The following is an 18667-nucleotide window of genomic DNA, read 5'->3' as shown; positions in this document are numbered from 1 at the left end:
TTCCCAAAAAGCACAGCTAAGAGGGTATGAATAGACCCATACTATTTATACTGGCTTTTTCCAAACCTCAATTACTATATGCAAGACTCACTGTTAAATGTTTTCAAAATAGTTTTCAGTGGAAAGTTAATTGAGGGGATTTAGCTATGAGAAAACAGGACATTTAAAATTGTGAGGAAATTCTAAAAAAAAAACAAACCACCACATACATAGTGAATTGCAAAAGCTATTTGCAATGTATTCATTGATATTAATAACACTGATAGGAAGCAGTAACAGAGAGATAACCGTGCTAGTCTATATACTGTCAAAAAAAAAAAAAAGTGCAGTCCAGTAGCACTTTGAAGACTAACAAAATAATTTATAATCAGGAAAATACTAGCAAGGTGAGCTCTCTTTGCTCACCTTGCTCATATTTTTCTGATTTGTCAACCTTGATTACTCTTTTTGGTTCTCTGTGCCTTAAATATTGAGTCCATTCTGGTATGGCTATGGTCTGAAAAAGTGGGTCTGTCCCACAAAACCTCATCACCCAATAAATTATTTTGTTAGTCTTCAAAGTGCTGCTGGACTGCCTTTTTGTACTGATAAGAGCATTCTTTTCCCATCCCTACTTCAGGGAAACCTTTGTGCATTTCAAATTGTGCCAAGAGCAGAGACAAATTAACATAAGGCCAAAAGGGGCAGGGGCCCCAGGGCCCCATAACACCATTTTGTTAAAACAAGTTACTTTAAAGGAACAAAAAATAAAGTGTAATTCTTATTTTAAAACTAACTGATGTACCGTGAATAATAATAAGCATGAATAAATTTAAAGCATAAATGAGGTTGCATTAATATTTTAATATTGGGGTGGGGCTTCTAGTGACTGCTGTCCCAGGGCCTCACCTGTTCTTAATCCCACCCTTGCCCAGAGGCACGATTTGCTCCTGTTAATGGATCACTTGCAAGTCTCATCAGCTAAGAACTTTTGCTTTTACACGGTTGCGTTTTTTTTTTTTAAACTCCACATCCACGATGTTACAGATGATGGTGTCCTAAATAGATTAAAGACTGGGCAACCTCATCACACCCCATACTAATGGGCAGAGATTGCATTAAAGGACAACGCAAACGTGAGGAACTGGTTGTTAGGTTCTATAGCTCTGCACTGGGACCAAGGTAAGAGTGGTAAATAGTCTCAGAAGGTAGCCGGTGTTAGTCTGTAGCTTCACTAAAGAGCAAGCAGTCCTGTAGCACCCTTAAGACTAACTATGTTGTTTATTCGGTAACGAGACTCACGAATAAAATAGCCTTTAAGGTGCTAAGGGACTGTTGTTTTCAGGGTACCAGCGGGTTATGCAGTGTACGGGGCACCGCACACACAAACCTGCAGACTGGCTGTTTGAGCTACTGTTGGTAACCAGGGTTGAGCGCATGAACCTTCTGCAAAGAGCCCGATTTCCGGACATAATTCCTCTCCCGGGACAAACAGCGTTGGGGATCATCTGCCCACCTGAGACATTTCGCCGCGCAGCTCGCAAGCCCAGCTCGCTCGCACGTGGGGCGCCTCCTACATGCAAGGGAACACGTAGGCGCCCCCGGGCGAGCAGCAGCTGGGCAATCTCGCCCATCCCACTTACCGCTCTTCGCCCTGATGTTTTCCCGTAGGAAGTGCCCGCTGGAGAGATGCTGGAGCCCGAAGCTCTCGGCGATTCTCTGGCACACGGTCCCTTTGCCAGAGCCAGGGGGGCCCAGCACCACGGCTCGCAGGAGTCGGGAAGCCATCGCAGCCTCTCGCGCAATCAGAGCTCCCAGCTGAGCGGCAGCCACCCGGGCAAAGTTACGGCGCAGGGGCCAAACGACCTGGGAAGCAGCCGCCCCGGCTCCGCTTCCCGAGCGCAGCTTGCTGGGGCAGAGGCTGCACGGCCCGGCAACTCACTGGGGGTGGGGGAGTCCCCAAAGTTGCAACGCAGCTGCTCGCAACTCCCGCGGGGAGCCGGGGGTTCTTTGCACGTGGGCAGGTCTCCCCCGCTGCCTCCAAAGCTCCCAGTGACGGCGCTCCCGGGGCTCCCCAGCCTGCCTTGCCCGGGAGGCGCCTCCTTCCCCCACCGGCTTGCACCTGCGGCGCTTCCAAAGAAAAGGGCAAACTCAGCCGAAGCGCCGGGGGCATGGGTGGGGGGGGAAAAGGGGAGAACAACCTGCAAAATGGCGTTTGAAATCTGCGCGGGGCTGTCCCACAGCGCGCTACTGACCCAACATAACCCCGTCTAGCTGCTACTCCACCTCGCGGCCGCAACCGCGGCCGCCTACGCCTTTAAGAGCTCGCGGGCTGTACGTGCTAATGGCAGCCCCGGCAGCAGTCGGGAAGAGCACAGCCGCCGCTAAAAGCTGTCATCCGCCCAACCCCGCCCCCGACGGGACAGTCCTCCGATTGGCTCGCGTGTCCCGCTCCGTCCCGCCTCCCGCAAAAGGCACCGCCCCCAAGGACTGCAAATCGCAGCCAGCCACTCCCCTTCCCGCCCTGCGGGAACGCCTGGGAGGTAGCCGGCAACACGTGAGACCCTGAATGGCCAATAGGCTCGGCATCCTCACCTCCCGCTTCTGGTCGTGGCTGGTGTTGCAGAGGGGACTGAAGCGAGCAGTCGCCTATTGACTGATCCATCCCCTGATGCCCCATCCTGGCTTCTGGCAGTCAGAGGATACCAGAGCCTGGGGCTGTGTCCTTGACCAGCCTGGCTAAGAGCCACTGCTGGACCCGGCTTTTATGAACTTTTTGAACCCACTTTTGTGCTTCAGCCATCCCCTGGCAATGAGTTTCCCAGGTTGATGGTGCCTTGTGTGAAGAAGTGCCTCCTGATGTTTGTTTTAAGCCTACTTCCTATTTGATAACTATTAATTGGGTGTCTTTGGGATAGTCCTTAGCCCCTGTCATGTCAGGGAAGGAGTCTGTTCAGGGGAACTACATGAAAGGCCAGCCTGATGAAAAACAAGGGACAATTTTTAAAGGCTCCCACTCCCACAATGTTGTGTAGGTGGCCCAAATCACCTTACCACCTGGAAACTTTCTCATGCTTACTGCTTCAAAACATCATTTTATTCTTGATGGAATGATTTTCAGCAGCTCTGGGTCATGAGCCATTAGGCACTAAATTAGGGGCTGTCTCTCAAAGTACAGATCTTGAAAGAGTGGACTCATTCATACACTTCATCACTGAAACCTCTTAGATGCTATGCTGGTACAGCATATTACCATAGAGGCTATTATGAAAATAGCTGTTTATTTTGTAGATTATGGTTATGGTGTGTATAGAGCACCTGCACGGGAATACAAAATATTTACAATGTAGCAAACTTGCCAAGTCTCATTCAGTTGGGAAAGATACAGTACTCCTTTGTTTTGAATTGTTTATAAAGGGCCATGGTCAAGTTCCAAAATTACATTTTCTTTTAAAGGCAAATGCCTTAACAATGTTACCAATAACTTTATGACTAAAACTGAAGTATATTTTTAATTATAACCTTTCCCCTCTCTTCACCTTTGCTGCTTATTGATTCCTCCTCCTGCTGGGACAATGAAAACAGACTAGTTAGGTGACTCTCAGGTTTGAAGCACTAGCATAATGCTACAATATCTGGGAATGTGCTTTATGTCCACATACAGAAATGCTCTCTATGTTGTAAAATATCTGGAGCTGACTTCTTTCAAGCCAAGCTAAACTAACCATCATGTGATTCTCTAGTCTATCAAACTTCTCTTATTCAGTGCCATATTAATGTAATAACCCCAAGAACACAAATCATTTCTCCCCCACAGTCTTGTAGTGTACTGGGCAGGTCCTTGGGTGGCATGCCTGGTCTATTTCTTACGTGGGAGTCAAGCCACTACCTGTACAAATAGAGCTGCACACACAGAGGTTTTGATTTTAATACATACTGATGGGGATTTATTTTTCAGGCTCAAGGAACCAGGTAAATAGTTAACTGTGTTCTAATGAATGCCACTCAAGTATTGTGAATAGTCACAGGGAGGTAAGCCATGTTAGTCTGTATCTTCACAATACAGAAAAGCAGTCCTGTAACACTTTAAATACTAACAAAATACTTTATTAGGTGATGAGCTTTCATGGGACAGACCCACTTCTTCAAATCTGGAAATTTCCAGCTCTGTCAGTGTCTCCTCCTCCTTGGGAGTCACAAGATCTAGCTTCTGTCCCTGGCTTTGTCATGGACGTGCTCTGGGACCTGATACCTTGGGAAAATAATACTTACCCACCTTTGTAAAAACAACAAAAAGTACTGTGGCACATGAAAAACTAACAGTTTTATTTGAGCATAAGCTTTTTTTTTTTTGGATAAAACCATTTCATCAGATGCATGGATTCTTGCTTCTGACTAAGTGGCTTTTACTCATGAAAGCTTATGCCCAAATAAATCTATTGGTTTTTTTAGTAGCTATGGGACTTCTCATCATTTTTGTAGATACAAACTAACTCAGTTCCCCCTGTGAGACTTATCACCATTGTAAAGTGCTTGGAAGTCTACAGAAGGAAAAGCAATATGGGCCTCAAATCCCTACACTTTGTCATGAGCCCATCTCCCAGATCAGGTGGATGGAGCAGGTGAGATGCCCAACCTAAATTTCCTACCTATCCGCAAGAGCCCATCTCCAGAGACAAATGGAACAGAAAGCATTAAAATCTACAAACTGCCGAATCCTTGGCCTAGGTAGTCTCTTTATTTAAAAGGTCACCTCGCGAAAGAGATGAGAAGAGAGACAGAAAGCACTGCAACAGTATTGAATGCTAACAAGATGGGGAATAATAAAAGCTAGTCACCCATAGATGGCAAAGCCCAAGACGCAAGTTCATGACAAAGGTTAGGAACAGGAAAAATCAAGAGTCCAAATTAAATGGACCAGAAGCAGTAAAGGATAAATTGTCCTTAGCTGGTACCTATTCCCAGACACTAGCTTTGTTTGCTTGTTTCAGCCCCTTGTGACTAGAGTCCAAAGCACAAAAGTGTATGTAAAGGTCATCACACAAGGAATCACAATAGTAAAGAGTTGTTGCATTCTGGCTTCAGCACTGTTGAATTCTGTTAATTCCCAACAGGCATCAGAAAAAAATGTTCAGCTTTTATCAAGAGAGTGCACTGCATTTCTTTCCTCCATTGCTAAAAAACACCAGAAGCATCTCTTCCTTCACACCTAGGAGCATCCAACCAGAACAAGACTGATTTTAGTGTGTGACTCAAGTAGGCTTCTAGGAAGTTTAACTAAGGGGTGTCTTCAGATTTATACACAGGAAAATGTTTCTTCCTATCCCATTGATATTCCTGATGCTTCATCCTGAATCCTGTTTGACCACACATGAGCACTGAACTCATGCCTTCCAGAGCAGAAAAGGTAGGTTCCAGGTGGCAAGGTGTTATGAAAGGATTATGTCTGTCATAAAGCATTTCCTGGAGGTCCTGTTTTTCCTGGGTGATACAAAATAGTTCTGGATGAACAGCACAGATGGAATCCAGTAGGGGTCCTAGTAGAGTGTTTTATTTGGCTATTTCCTTTATTAATCTGGCTGTCCCCAACAACTATCGATCCGGTGTGTCATGAAAATCTTGGTGACAGCAGGTCACCTAATGGAGTTAGAAAGGGATGCAGACATGCCCATGGTCAGCAGCTTTATATGCTCCTGTTCCTTAGCTTCTTATTGTGTTGGGATGAACAGTTTTCAGTGGAATCAGAAACATGACTGCCATGAAGGTTTTATGCTGCTAGTTCAGGGGTTGGCAACCTGTGGCTCTGGAGCTGCATGCATCTCTTTAAGGATCCACTTGCAGCTCCAAGCACCATTAAGCGCCTGCCACTAAGCCAACTGAATTCAGTTTTTTTGTTTAAATGGTGGCACCGTCCAGAGCAGCTGAGCAGTCAGCTTTGGCAGAGAGCCCTGGAAGAGAAAGCCATCAGGGCAGGAAGCCACCGATGCTGCACGTGGGGGAAGCCTAAACCTGCAGGACAGCTGCGGGGAGAGGTGGTTGAGCCTGCCCCTGCTGGAACCACAAAGCCACACTGAGAAGGAGGCAGAGAGGAGCAGCAGGGGAGGTTGCAGCCATGGAGGAGCAGCAGCAGATCTTGCCATGAGGGAGGTTGATCCTGGGGATGTGGGAGGTGATTTGGGGCTGAGAGGAATTAAGTCTGGGGATGGGGGGGTAAAGCTTGGGGATAGGGGTTGGATTTGGGGGCTGAGGTGGGTAAAGCCTGGAGATGGGGGTAACTTAACTTTCTAACTGGTACAAATCATTGTGTGTGTGCTGTTCTTAAAAGAGGGGTAACAAAACGTATGGTTTAACTTTATTTATTAAGGACTGTCTCATATTCACATGCATTGCGGCTCTTGAAGTGTCAATTTTGTATCTGAATTTGAAAAAATGGCTCTTCTTGCTCTTTAGAGTGCAGACCCCTGTGCTAGTCCAATTCCCTTGCCCCTTTCACTACTGGTTTATGCTTCCCTCCACTGACTGCTACCCCGTCTCAATTCTCTTGGTGTATCTGATGTCTTGGTATGAGGAACAGGAAAAATGGCTTTTCTCTCATGATTTAACCTCTACACTAGGAGGGTGTCCTAAAAGTTAACTGACTCAATCACATAATTTTTGTCACGATTTTTTTTGTCTAAAGCTTTGGAAATCCTGTAATTAATTTAAAGTTTCATGATTGGTAACAAATTAATAACTGCAAAGCAGGTTTTTTTGCAAAGTTTAACCTTTAATGGAAATCAAAGATCATTGTGCTTGTACATGAGAACCAAAAAGGTGTCTATCCAAGCTAATAAAGAGTATAGACAGTAAGCAGTCAGTCAGATACTTAGCATTTTAAGTTTCAAATAAGTAGATTGAAAGGGGAGGAGCAATTTCTCAGTGACCAAAAAAGAAAAGAGGGAGAGTGACTCTGTGGATGCTCCAAAGTAGAAAAATTAACAACAATGCCAACTTCTCCCCTCTCCACAGCTCTCCCCATGCCTTTTGCTTGCAGGCAGCCCTGTGCTTACTAATTCTTGCCCCTCCCTCCCACTGCTTCTGGAGTGCTGCAAACAGCTGATTTGCAGTGTTCAAGATCTGGGAGAGGGAGAGTGGGGATGGGGTTGGGGTTGGGAAAAGGAATGGAGTTGGGGCAGTGTCAGGAGTGGGGTGTGGGAGTGGGTCCAGCACCCCCCCCACACACACACACCCCAGCAAGATGAGAAGTTGGTGCCTCTGCAAGGAACCCTTGGCTTTTAGCAGAAGAGGAAGATGTGCAATGCTCTCCCTGCCTCCTCCCTGGTCATATCTAAAGGCAGGTGACTGCCTAAAGCACAAGCCCAGGAGTACTGGTTTTGTTGTTAGTGACAAAAGGGAAAATAGAATGTTTTGAGGTAAAAATACCTGACAGACTGAGTTTAATTGGACTGAGCTAAATTTTTTTTAAAACATCTTAGGACTTATCCCCAATAGTGGCAAATTCACCCATTACTGTATTTACTTATGGTGATAGGCTAAGACTCTGCTATATATTATGGAGGTTTGCCCAGGGGTTACTTATTGGCTTATGTGTAATGCACAAAAAATATGTATCTGGGGCAAGGCAGGCTATGATGTGTGCTCCTTAGCCATGTTAGGTGCTTGTTACTGCTGTAACCCACCTCTGCGCTGCAGATGATTTATATGTGCTTTCTTTCTTATCATGTGCAATTTGGCTTTGTTTGGCTGTAAACATTCGCTGAATAAAACTGTTCTTTTCAGGCACTCTGAAACCTTCCAGATTTTCTGAGAACTACATTTTCCTTGAACCTCCTAAAATATCAGCCAGGCCCTTGTAGGTATAAAAAGAGCAGGGTGAGTCAGCAAGATATAAGAAAGAAGTGAGACCCCAGCTGCAATATTGTGAACCTTGTTTTATTGTGTAAACTGTATTTGTGTTTTAAGATCCGAAGAGTGTAAGACGTGACTAAAAAGGGTCATATTAAATGACATGTCAGAGCTACCTACAGAAGCCCTCCCCTCACAACAATATAAATTAAATATCGCTACTTTTTTGCTTAACATGTTTGAAGACTTTTTAAGACTGCTGAACAAAGACTTTTGCTGTCCCTAATACTGCCTGTTTTCCACTGTAGAAAATAAAAGATGCCCTGAATAATCCTTCTGGAGCTCAGTATAAGAAGCAAAATGTTCAGCTGCAATCTAGTTGGCAGCAAAGGTACATTTGATGGGAAAATAGCAAAACAGAACAGCATTGGCTGAGCTTCAGGCAGCAGCAATTGTCCCAGTGCAGAAGGAATTAAAGAGCAAACTGTAAATGATGGAAGTCCTATTACAAAGGAATTAGCAGATTTCCCCAAATATGAGGAATGGAAATGAGAGGAAAGTGATGGAGAATCATCCAGTTTTCCTGGCAGTGTAAAGGAGAGTGATGATAAAGAAGAATGTGGCACAGATGATAAGGAAAGCAATAATACAAAAAAAAAAAAACTAGCTTACATGGGAAAGAGGATATGATAAAGAAAGAATAAGCCTCACATGTTGACAAAAACACCAGTGACAAAAACTGCACATCACAAATCTGTACATCAGATACCGCTCTATGGCTGGCAACTCTAAGCTCTGCCAGTATTGATCATACAATGTTGAATGGGCAGGACAAAATCAAGGATATGATGTTCCCCATAAATGAGCAGGACTGACATTTTTCAAGGTTGCAATGCAAAAGGGTGATCAAGAATGGTCAGAAACTAAGTTGGCATTCAGTAACTTACTCAAAAGCAAATAACAAATGTTTTAGTTTTGCTGGAAAATAGTTCACAAGAATGCCAAATCACTGTTTGTGCAATTACTGGCATAATTTAGCTGATGTTCTGAAGCAATATGAAAAGTCAGCTGGCCATCTTATGGCCTATTCCAGATGATAGGAAATTGAGTTGAAGTTCAAGCTGGCTAAATGTGTAGCTGCAGAAAACCAGAACATGTAGAAACCCAGCACTGGAAGGTCGTGCTCAAGCATCTCATCTCATTACTTTCTTCCTTGCAAAAATAATTTGGCTTTCCAGGTTCATCAGATAAGTTGTTCACTGAACATAACAATAATTTCCTTGATTTTGTACAGTGGTTTTCAACCACCGTGCCATGGCATGCTGGTGTGCCATAAGAACTATCCAAGTGTTCCATGAAATATTGTCAATTTCCCCTCACTGTGGCTCTTTGCAGAGCCACTGCGGGGAGCAGAGATGACCCCACACCAGCTGGGACTCAAGCAGCAAGGCTTCCTGATTCCCATCTGGAAAAGAATTTGTCAGTTCCCCCTCCTCCCTGCATGGTGGTTCTTTGCAGAGCCACCGTGAGGGGAAATACTGACCTTGCAGGACCCCGTTCATGCTGGGGAGCAGCTGAAATGCTGCTTCCCAGTCTGAACGAGCTGGTGGGGAGCTCACATCCACTCCCTGCTGCAGCAAGTGGGAGGGTGGCAGGGAGGGAGTGTGTTGAAGCTGGGACAGGGTTTAAATGCCATGTCCTGGCTCCAACAAGCTGGTAGGAAGGGGAACCAGCTGGCAGACCCCCACGGGTCCGTGCACTACAGTTTGAGAACTGTTACTTTGCCTTGGCAAACTGCATCAATATGTTACCAATTACCTTCGTTGCCATAAGGTTAATCAATTCATTCTGAATTATTTTGATGCAATAATGATTCATAATTTCTTTATGAACTACTAATCCTAGGTGCTCATGCATGACACTGTCACATTTCCCAAGGAACTCTACCAGACCAGTGGTTCCCAGCCTTTTCAGTATCATGGCACACCCACCTTTTTTCTGCTGAATTGATTGCTCATAAACATCACATTTACATACATTTACTATGATTATAGTCTTAGCAGAGAGGTTTGCAAAATAGTAGTGCATACAACAAGCTAAACAAAGATCAAATTTATTCATGTTTCAACCCCACCACAGAATACACCATCTTCCACAGCAAGCTGACACATTTTCAAAGTCTGCCCAGTGCCATGCTAGGGATGTTGAGTAAGCCAGTAACTACTGAAAGCATGCCATTGGAGCCAGGATGTGGCATTTAAACTATGTCCCAGCTCCAACACAACAGGGAGTAGGGGGTGGGCTCCCCAGCTTGTTTGGGCTGGGAAGCAGCATTTCAGCTGTCTCCCAGTGCAAAGGTGGTCCTGAGGGATCAGCATTTCTCCTCACAGTGGCTCTGCAAAGAGCCACCTGGGGTGAAGGGTGAGGGGGATTCACAAACCCCACACCAGCTGGGACACAGGCAGCCTTGCTACTTGAGCCCCAGCTGATGTGGGGTCTTCAATTTCCTCCCAAGTGACTCTGTGAAGAGCCACAGCAAGAGGAAATTGATGAAATTTCATGGCACACTGGGACAGTTCTCATGACACACCAGCATGCCACAGCACACTGATTGAAAACCAATGGTGTACACAGTCCAGTTCCTGAAATTAGTGCATTGCAGTTGTTACTAAAATTTAAAAGGTTCTATAAATTAAAAAGAAAAAATGATTTGCTTATTATGGCATGAGTAAACAAATTTACTGATCATAATGTGCAAATTTATCACCTTATATGATGGGGATAAATCATGCATACAAATTGTGCATCAAAGTCATTAAATGAGCTACAAATACAATAAAATATGGTAATCATAAGTCCAACAAAAGAGGGAAGGACATACGATTTGTTTGCTCATCCCTATTTTTATAAATCCTGGTTTTACTAATCTAAGGTGGTGTTAATAAAAGGGGGAACAGATTTTTTTAGTAAGGTGATTTGATGGTATCAGTCCCCAAGGACAGAGAAAATGGTATTACGTCTCGTTTTTAGTTTGTAGATGTTTCCTTGGGATACGGTCATGGCTGGTTAGTGAACCCACAGTTTTATCTACCTTCGCTCCTATAGATCCATTTGCAGTCTGCGTAATGCTTCTCTGATGAGAAACTATTTTAAAAAAATGCTTTAACTTTTTTGCCTCTATCTCTGCAGCTTCTGTCAGGAGGCTTATAAGGAACCCTGCCATACCAAACCACTATGCCTTTCAGCCTCGCTCGTTGAAATCTTTGCTATCAACAGGGAGCAGCCAGGTCATTTTAAGAACGATTTAAAATGCTTTTACTTGGCTAACTTTTTTATGACTATGAAGCATGACCAGACTCAGCAGAAAGCTGTGTGGAAATTGGAGGCATTCGGTCAAGCAGAACAAGAGCTGGCCTCCTCTCAACCTCTTCGAGTCCCCCATTATCAATCAGGGGCAGAACGTGAGTGAGGGGCGACTTTCTCTACCAGACAATTGCATCCTACAGAGCTAGAAGCGGCGCGCGCCGGTTGCTTGTGATTCGACTTCTGACAGCTGGGACGCCGCCCTGGATACAAGGAGAGACAAGACACTCGCCTCCGTGTGTGTGTGTGTGTGGGTGTGTGTGAAGTTGTGTCTTGTCTCCGTTTTTGTTTTGGTCTTTTCTGGTCATGAGACCCGGAAGTTTTTTTTTTTTAATCACATGGCAGAGAGATATAATAAAAACAGAAAAATGGCGACAGTCACGTTGTGGCGAGTCTATGCTGCGTCATTAGATAATCTTCATGCAAAGATCGCGAAGAACAAAGAAAAGGCGCTCCGGCCGCAAAGGTGGGTGAGCAGAGGGCAGGGAATAGGGGGTGCGCGGGCTGCGGCTGAGCGCGGCGCACCCCTTTGCAGCGCAGAGGGGTGTGTGTGTGTGTGTTTTGCAGGGCGTTGCAATCGTGGCATCACGAGCCCTGTGCTCTCCTCTGCTGATCCCGCGCTGGCAACTACAGCCAGAGGTTTGTTTATGTTTTGCGAGGCGGGGGGCGAGGGGGGTTCAGCCGAGGAGGTCGGGCTGGGGAACAGGCGGGAGTTGCCGGGCTGGGGCGGTAGCGGGGGGTGGGGGAGCGCCAGGCAGGAGAGTTTTGGGGGGGGATTGGCCTTTGCTTTACGGAGCCCTGCCCCTGGCTCGCGGCAGCTGCCCGGAGCCAGCCCTGTTTTTGTTCGCACGCGGCTCCCCGCAGCGGGCTGCGTGGTAGGCAGCCCCGCCTCGCACGCTGACAGCAGCCCCACGGAGCGGGCGCTGGCTGCTGTGGGGACGGGTTTGCAGAGATGGGGTACCGAGCGGGCGGTGCTGCATGGGGCTGGGGAGCCGGCTGTGCGCCCGGGAGGTCCCCCAGCCCCTGGCCTCGCGGGAGGGGTGCGGGTTTTCATGCTGCACACTGTTATTTTCCTTCAGGCCCCTGGCACTGGTTCCTTTCCGTCCAGCGCTTGTAAATATAGCCTGGGTCTTGTTTACATGAAGCATCCAGCGGGAGGAGCCTGGGAAGAGGAGGAGGAAGATGGTGGAGTCTCCCCGGCTCGCTGGGGTGAGCTTTCCAAACGGGAAGGAGGAGCCAAGCCGGGGCTGGAGTCTCGCTCCAGCCGCCTGCTCCCTGCGCTTGTCACTTTCCCATTCGCTCCCCAGGCCGGCGGGTACAGGCGCAGCAGCCGCCCTCAGGGCTTGGGGACCGGGCCAGAGGTGCCCACGCCCTTCCCAGACACGCCACAGACACTTGTTTGATGGGGGCACGTCGGTAGACACTGCTACTTCCTTGGCTGCCTGAGATGAGCAAGGGAGAGAGCCAGAGGCGCTCTTCCTATTGTCTGTGGCCTCCTGCCTGCCCACTCTGCCCCCTTGGGGGTCACACCTGCAGATCCCTTCAGCTTTTACTGACCTGCCAGAGTATTGCTAAGAGAGGGCCTAGCAGGGCAGGTTCAGCCAGTCCAGAGCCAGAACCTAGATCACCCCCTTGTTTCTTGACCGAGTTAAGTATACATTAACCCAGCATGGGGGCATTCCCCCTGCCGCCGTGGCTAATAAGTGACAAGGCCCAAGTCCATCGTGCTTGCCATGCCAGCATCTTTGATTTTGATTAGATAGTTTCAGTGCAGCCTGAGCTGAAAACAAGAGCATCCCATCCCATCCCATCCCCCTTCGATCTCCCTTAGGCGGGAGAGGTTGTTCCAGGGCAGGGGTAAATAGGAGGCAGGGGAGCCAGTCAGGTGGCCGGTGTTGAGTTGGTTGAATATTTCTGTGTATTTTTCAGGAAGGGGCCGCTGTGAGCTGTTGTTTCCAGAAATGAGGCTGAATAGCCCACAGACCGTAGCTGATGAATGATTAATAATGTTTTAGAGATTTATTTATTTAATTATTCATACCTTTGGTGCACCAATAGCAGCAGTTGGAACTCATCTATCAGACTGTTAATGCAGCAGCTCCTAGATGTTTAAGATGGGAAGGGAATGCAAGGGACTAAAAGGGTGAGTGTTGGCAGGAGGAGTGGCACAGAACACAGATAATGGATGGGGAAGATTTTATAATAACCACTGCAAGAGGTTCCTGGATAGGAGAATCTTACCTTGTTGAATGTACCTCTCTCCTACCTCACTTAGAAATGAATAAAGAGGAGGAGTTTAAATCCATAGAAAATATTGCATTGCTTTAATAACTGTCCTGGCCAACTAGAGCCTTTTACGTTGAGCTGATGGACCTGCACCGTAGACAGGACATCTTGTCATATTAAAATTCCATTAACTTGGTGAATAGCCTAAAAATCAGTTATATCCCTGTGATTGCAGTTTTCTGCTGTCAAGATCACACATTGAATAAACTGTTTGTAATAAAAATGGTTTTTTTTTTCATGGCTCTGGACAAAAGACAGCACTTCATATTCAGTGTAAGAGCTGACCTATAGAAATCAGAGCTGTATTCCAAACTACATGCTAGGAAAAAAGAAAGAAAAGTTTCACTTACAGGTGGAGGGCAAATAGCCAATTCAGTTTTTAGACTCTAGTCAAAAGGAGTGTTTATTTCAAAATGCTCAAGAGACCTGGTAAGTTACCAGCCCCAAAAGAATAGAGGAGTAGAAAGTGGGTGTGGGGAAACAAGCAACAATAAAAACAGTGTGAATAGATTTTTTTTTAAAATCTGACTACAAAAATAGAACATGGAATTTGAAAAAATGAAAATCAAGTTGAAGTATTTGCAATGCCTCTGATTTAAACTGAACAAAAATACATACCGAATAATGCACTTGAGTAAATTTATGTTTCACTTTGAAATCAGAGGAACTATTTCTATATGCTTTCATGTTTGAGACCTATGGTACCTGACCATGCAGAAAATATTCCTTTTTATTCCAGAAAAGAAGGTGAGTGTTAAGAAGGCAGAGTAAATATCAGATAATTGTAAGCAAAATGTAAATACACTCAAGCATCCAGCCTTTGTAATGTTAATAGGGTGCCCTAATGACATTTTTCTACTTTATAAAGTTCTTGTTATTACATTTTGAAATCCAGGAAACATTTATTTTTAATATAATTTTTAATAAATATGTATGCCTACTTTTAAAGAAAATGGCAAATTATTGTAAAGGTACTCATAAATTTGCAATTGACAGCAAATATATATCTGAACATTCTTGTATATATTTGTCCATCCGTACTTGCCTCCTGGAACAGTAATGTATAATATATTGATTGGTCCCTTGTTCATGTAACATGTTTGTAATTTGAAAACAAAAAAGCAGTCCAGTAGCACTTTAAAGACTAGCAAAGTAGTTTATGAGGTGATGAGCTTTTGTGGGACAGACCCATTTCTTCAGATCATAGCCATACCAGAAAAGACTCAATATTTGAAGCACAGATAACCAAAAATAGTAATCAAGGTTGACAAATCAGAAAAATATTATCAAGGTGAGCAAATCAGAAAGTAGAGGGGCAGAAGGTGGGGAGGGGGGAATCAAGAATTAGATTAAGCCAAATATGCAAAAGAGCCCCTATAATGACCTAAAAAATCCCCATCCCGTTTGTAATTTGTTTTTAAAATGCACAAATATTTTTTTCTGGAAAGCTTTGTTTCATATTTGTCTCTTTATTGCCCTCTTGTGTTAAAAATATGTACGAGACCATTTTGGGAGTACTTAGGTCCAGCTAATGTTAAGCATTGCTGAATGTTAAAAGCATTTTATTTAACTTAAGGAAATATGTTATGGCAGTTTAGTTTGTTGTTATGCATCCATAAAGTTCTTGCTCTCTCCTGTCACAAATACTTAAGTACAAATGACACCAATTAAGTCCATCAAATTCTTATAGAAAATCTATGTAAAATGTATTCAATATTTTTACATTGTGAAGCCTGATGGAACATTGTAATATGCTGATCATTACAGAACCAATTCATTACATTCAATGCCTGTATTCAAAGAGAAACTGCTGTGCCTCTTTCACCAATGCCTCAAACATAAACCTGAGAAAATATTTTGATAAGCTTCTGTCATTGTTTGTCGTGTAATTCTTGATTTCAGCAGTTTTCGTTTAGCCTTCACTGTATATTCTAAACCAACCATCACAGTCTGAGCAAACAAGCCTGCCAGACAGCAAGTCTGTTTCTTCAAACTCCAGGATCATTTCCCCGTCGATGCTTTTTACTATTTGGGCTTGGCTACATTTGCCCCCATCTTCGAAGGGGGCATGTTAATCAGGGTGATGGGAGATCACTAATGAAGTGCTGCGGTGAATATGCAAAACTTCATTAGGCTTATTGTCCCCCGCAGCAACTTCGAAGTGTCAAAGTGCCAGCATACGTGTAGCTGCGTGCGGGCACCTTGAAGTGCCTGTGCTACTTCAAAGTGCCTTTCCCCCCAAAATACTGAATACATTTTACATAGATTTTCCATAAGAATTTGATGGACTTTATTGGTATCACGCATGCCAGCACTTCAAAGTTTAATGCTTCAAAGTTGCAGTGGGGGAGAATTAGCTTAATGAAGTGCTGCATATTCACCTCAGCACTTCATTGGTTATCTCCCATTGCCCTGATTAGCATGCCTCCTTCGAAGTTGGGGGGCAAGTGTAGACCCAGTCTCTTAAATTTAACCCTGCTCCCACTGAAATCAATGGCAAAACTTCAGTGGGAGTAGGTTTGAGCCTCAAAGGACCTCAGGGCTGTGGAGACACTTGTTTGAATGTCAGTAAATATGTGTTTGCAGATTGGAGGCCTGAGATGGTACTGTGAACTTTACAAGACAGACATCTTGCCTTCTTAATTTTTTTTGTCAAGGTCCTATCACTTTCAGTGTGAAAAATAATACTTTGAAACTTACAAGGTAATCCACATTGTTAATGAAAATATTAGCTAATGGATGCAGATCCTCCAGCAGTGTAAATTTGGGCAGCTTCATTGTCTCAAGTGGAACTACATCAGTGATACCAGTTTAGGATTTTGCTCATGTAGGTTATGTATGGGAAAAGCACTCTACTTCTAATGCTGGTTGCAAACCCAAAAACCAACCCCAGTGAGAGGGAAAAATAATCACTGAGGGAATGTGAGGGTATCTGCATACAAGGAGTAAATTATATTTTCTCTTTAAATACAGGGTCAGTAGATATGGATTTTTAAGGCTGTTATTGGTCAAAGATTGCACAGCTCTGAAAAATACTTCAAAGCTGCACTGAATTTAACTATACTGATAACAGTTCAATAAAGTAATTTTCAAACAGTTCGTAAATTAACTGAAATTTCAGAACACTTTGTTCATTTCCACTAATATTTAATAAGCCCATCATCTGTGTCATCAAAGAGCTGAATGTCGGTATTTGACATGATCTTTATTTTTGAAACATGCACGAAAAGAAACATTATGTAAGCACACAGTAAATTACGTATTATTATTTAAAGGATGTTAATGGACATAATGACTGACAGGCTGCCCTGGCTCAGTTATCACAGTGCTGATGCTGTCTATTCTAAAGGTACAGTACTGTGATAACTGAAGGATGGCAGCCATCTTAGCTTCACAAGAATCCAACGAGTGGAAATCGAAGAAGATGTCGTTTTATAGATACCTAACGTGCTATTTTTGTGAAAGTAAAAGGTGATCAAGTGTTAAAGAGTAGATACATGTTTGTTGTAAAGGTACATCTTAACTCACCGGAGGAAGAAAATGACTTCTTGTTGCACTGGAATAAAAGAAATTACACTTTATATCTGTTGTGTTTGCCTGTTAATTGACCAATCTTTTCTATTTGGAAGCTCTTTCAAGAACTGCAGTCTGTGAAAGAGTGCTGTGAGCTGTGAAGGAACATGCTATGGGGTCTGAAGGATGCTTATTAATAAAGTGAGAGTAGATGGAAGTCGCTAGCAGCTATGGCACTCCTTGCCACAAGAATTAAGAGACGATTGAGAGCCAAATGTAAAGCCCACTTCTTCACTCCGATAGTCTCTGGGATTAAAGTCACCCTCCCTGCCTTCCCAACCACACCTATTGGTGGCAGAGAATGAAGAGGGAAACTGCCATTGTCAGTAAAGGAACGTGCTTGTGTCCCGTGGTGATGAGGACCATACAGGTACCCAGATGATCAAATCAAATACAGTGCAGGTCTAAATGCAAGTAGGGGTTAGGACAGCCATACCTTCCTTTTTTCATGGACCTATTAAAATCAGTATCTTAGTTCTTATAAATATTTACCTCTTCAAAAGATTAATTCAGCCTCCACATCTTTCCATTTAGGTAAATAAGTGGTGGGCTAGTGTTGTCCTTTCTCAGAGTGGGAACTAGTTTATAGAGCTACAGAAGCACTATTCTCCCAATCAGGCTAGTGGCAAAGCTTGGATTAGAACTCAAGAGTTCCTGGCCCTATCTCATGCTCAATCAACTATTTCATACTTGCCTGTCCAAACTGTAATGAGATTTAGGAGTGAAAGACTACACAGAACTAGGTAGTTTGATAAAAAGACTATAAAGGAACTAGAAAGAAGGTGGTGGATTTTCTGCTCCTGGTTGAAGCCAGAATCTGTTATTTTATGAGCATTAAAATTAAAATATGTTTGGTCCTTTTTAAAGCTGAGACTTTTAATACTCTTGGCATTTCACTCAGCAAAGACTTAGGGCTTCTTTACACTAGCCCCCTCCTTCGAAGGGTGCATGCTAATCAGCCCAATAGGAGAATAGCAAAGAGGTGCTGTGCTGCATATGCATCGCCTTATTAGCATAATTCCCACTGTGCAAACTTCAAAGTTGAGCAAGTACTTCAAAGTGCCTGCTGCTACACAGCATGCCAGCACTTTGAAGTTAGCAACTCTGAAGTCAGTGTTGTGGGAATTATGCTAATGAGTTGCTGCATATGCAGCACAGCACCTCATGGCTATTCACTGCTCAGGCTGATTAGCATGCCCCCTTCGAAGGAGGGGGTTAGTGTAGACAAGCCCTTAGAGTGGAGCCTCAGTCCGGTCCAAATGAAGCTGCAATGCGGGAAAATTAACACCAGAGGGCTCCATTGGGTCAATTCTCTTTTAGAAGGGTTGACGTTTCAAAGACACTTCTTCATAGCTGAAGAGCCACCTCCAGATTTGGAATGCTTCTACACATGCCGCCTCCATGAGGCAATTTGAAGCAGGTTAATGAGGCGCTAATGTACATGTTCAGTACTTCATTAGCATAATAGCGGCTGCACAAATTTTGAAGTGCAGACTTCAAATTGCAGATTGACAGTGAAGATTGAGGCAGTTTCGAAATAAGTGCCCCACTTCAATATTCCCTTACTCCGATCTAGTACTGTGGGAGTAAGGGAATGTTGAAGTGGGGCGCTGATTTCAAA

General features: G+C 44.3%; 1 protein-coding gene and 1 long non-coding RNA gene across 5 annotated transcripts in view; one reads left to right on the top strand and one right to left on the bottom strand.

Moving 5' to 3' along the window:
* Nucleotides 1-2311, bottom strand: part of AK4 (adenylate kinase 4) — a 38551-nt gene extending 36240 nt beyond the window's left edge. For both annotated transcript variants that reach the window (XM_075002894.1, XM_075002895.1), the window contains exon 1: nt 1623-2311. In XM_075002894.1, the coding sequence (XP_074858995.1) occupies nt 1623-1767 (145 nt within the window). In that variant the 5' untranslated portion in view covers nt 1768-2311. The remainder of the gene's footprint in view (nt 1-1622) is intronic.
* Nucleotides 2312-10467: 8156 nt separating this feature from the next.
* On the top strand, nt 10468-15326 carry LOC142017625 (uncharacterized). 3 transcript variants are annotated; one of them, XR_012646567.1, is made up of 4 exons: nt 10468-11653; nt 11728-11826; nt 12267-12396; nt 13117-15326. It is a non-coding gene; the product is annotated as an uncharacterized LOC142017625 (long non-coding RNA). The 3 variants fall into 3 exon arrangements; XR_012646566.1 differs by having other exon boundaries at nt 11723-11826; XR_012646565.1 differs by lacking the exon at nt 10468-11653 and having other exon boundaries at nt 11660-11826.
* The last annotated feature ends 3341 nt before the right edge of the window (nt 15327-18667 follow it).

This window comes from Carettochelys insculpta, chromosome 9 (assembly GCF_033958435.1).
Source record: "Carettochelys insculpta isolate YL-2023 chromosome 9, ASM3395843v1, whole genome shotgun sequence".
Taxonomy (NCBI): Eukaryota; Metazoa; Chordata; order Testudines; family Carettochelyidae; genus Carettochelys; species Carettochelys insculpta.
Note: the sequence above shows the minus strand (reverse complement) of the source record. Positions and strands in the feature narration are given on the sequence as shown.